Source organism: Dama dama, chromosome 3, assembly GCF_033118175.1.
Source record: "Dama dama isolate Ldn47 chromosome 3, ASM3311817v1, whole genome shotgun sequence".
NCBI classification, from domain to species: domain Eukaryota; kingdom Metazoa; phylum Chordata; class Mammalia; order Artiodactyla; family Cervidae; genus Dama; species Dama dama.
The window spans coordinates 47,852,062-47,853,900 of NC_083683.1; the positions used below are offsets into that span (position 1 = coordinate 47,852,062).

At 41.4% G+C, this 1,839-nt stretch overlaps 1 protein-coding gene across 1 annotated transcript; it reads left to right on the top strand.

Annotated features, from left to right (window-relative positions):
* Positions 1-707: 707 nt before the first annotated feature.
* LOC133043131 (olfactory receptor 8S1-like) lies at positions 708-1,637 on the top strand. The gene has a single exon (XM_061123990.1). The coding sequence runs from the start codon at positions 708-710 to the stop codon at positions 1,635-1,637; it is 930 nt and encodes a 309-aa protein (XP_060979973.1).
* Positions 1,638-1,839: the final 202 nt, after the last annotated feature.

A 1,839-nucleotide genomic window follows, 5' to 3' on the forward strand; every position in this document is an offset into this window, starting at 1 on the left:
TGAGAGCTTTAAAACAAGAAAAATCCAAAGCAATATAATTTCATGTTCAGTCTCTAAATTCCCTTCTTATCACATTGTCCTCTTACCATGTAATGGTTTCTTACACTTCACTTTCACCTATAGTTCATGACTGAACACTTAATTTCATTATTATCATGTCTTTATAATTTCTTATGTGCCTATGGGCATGCTCACAGACATCCACATGTATAACCAATGAATTCATTTATACTTTATTGAAAACAAATGGAAGCAATCGAATGGAAATTCCCTTAACTTCCTCCACTTGTGACCTTCCCTCCTAGATATAGAACAGACAAAATGCCCCTGCTTCTACGTAAGTCCTTTTCACCTAGATTTAATACTCTGTTTCTCAAGTAATTCACTCTTGAAATTTTTCTTCATTCTCCTCTAATGTCAGGGGACTTTCCTTTTCAAATGTATCACTATGAGCCATATAAAAGTACTCTGGCTCAAAAAAAGATTTTAATAAAAAAATAGTAATGTGGCTGATTTAGAACATTTCTTGTATGATAATGACCAGGAAGTGAGCTTTTAAGTATCTGAATATGGATTGTGGGACAGTAATGAAGAAAACATTTATGCAGAGTAAGATCTAGGTGCCGGGGTAACTGAGAAGCTTTAAAGGACTTTTGATGTGGATATTCTTTTTTTGTTTTCCAGAAAGAACACTTCTCTATAGGATAATGAAAAACCATAGTGCTATCAATGAGTTCGTTCTTCTTGGACTATCTGTTGACCCAGATATTCAGGCTGTACTCTTTGTGCTGTTCCTTCTGATTTACCTCCTCACTCTGATGGGAAATTTCTTGATGCTGCTGATGATTAGGGCTGATTTTCACCTCCACACACCCATGTACTTCTTCTTGAGACAGCTCTCCTTTCTGGATCTCTGCCATTCATCCGTCACAGTCCCCAAGATGCTGGAAAATCTACTTTCTGAAAGTAAAACCATCTTCATAGAGAGCTGCCTGGCTCAGGCCTTCTTTGTGTTTACCACCGGGGGCACTGAGGCCTGTCTGCTGGCTGTGATGGCCTATGACCGCTACGTAGCCATCAGCTCCCCTCTGCTTTACGGCCAGGTGATGAACAGCCAGCTCTGTGTCTGGCTGGTGTGGGGCTCCTGGGGCCTGGCCTTTGTGGATGCTCTCATCAACATCCTCCTGGCTGTCGATTTAGACTATTGTGAGGACCAAACGATTTCCCACTTCAGCTGCGAGCTGTCCTCCCTGTTCCCTCTGTCTTGCTCTGATACCTCCACCAATTTCACGCTCCTGCTCTGCTCTTCATTCTTACATTTCTTTGGAACCTTCGTCTTCATCTTCTTCTCTTATACCTGTATTGTCTCCACCATCTTGAGCATCAGCTTCACCTCAGGCAGAAGTAAAGCCTTCTCTACCTGCTCCTCCCACCTCACTACTGTGATTTTGTTTTATGGCTCAGGTTTCCTCAGCTATCTGTTGCCAGCCTCAGGTTCTGCCCTGGAGATGATCGTCTCCTTGCAATACAGCGTGATCACTCCCATGCTGAATCCTTTCATCTATAGCCTGCAGAACAAGGAGGTGAAGGCAGCTATAGGAAGAGTGTTTAGAAAATACTTTCATTCTCTTTTGTAGTATACACAAAATGATTATGAAAGAGAAGTTGAACTACTGTGCTACATGATCAAACAATGGACTTTAAGGAGAGTTTCTTGATTGTCCAGGCTGCCAGATGTTACAGGGAACATAGAGCAATTATTTCCTTGGAAATGCTTTCGAAAGGATAGAAAACTCTTGGGATGATTCAGGTTTAGTCTTATTTGGCAAAGGAGAAATG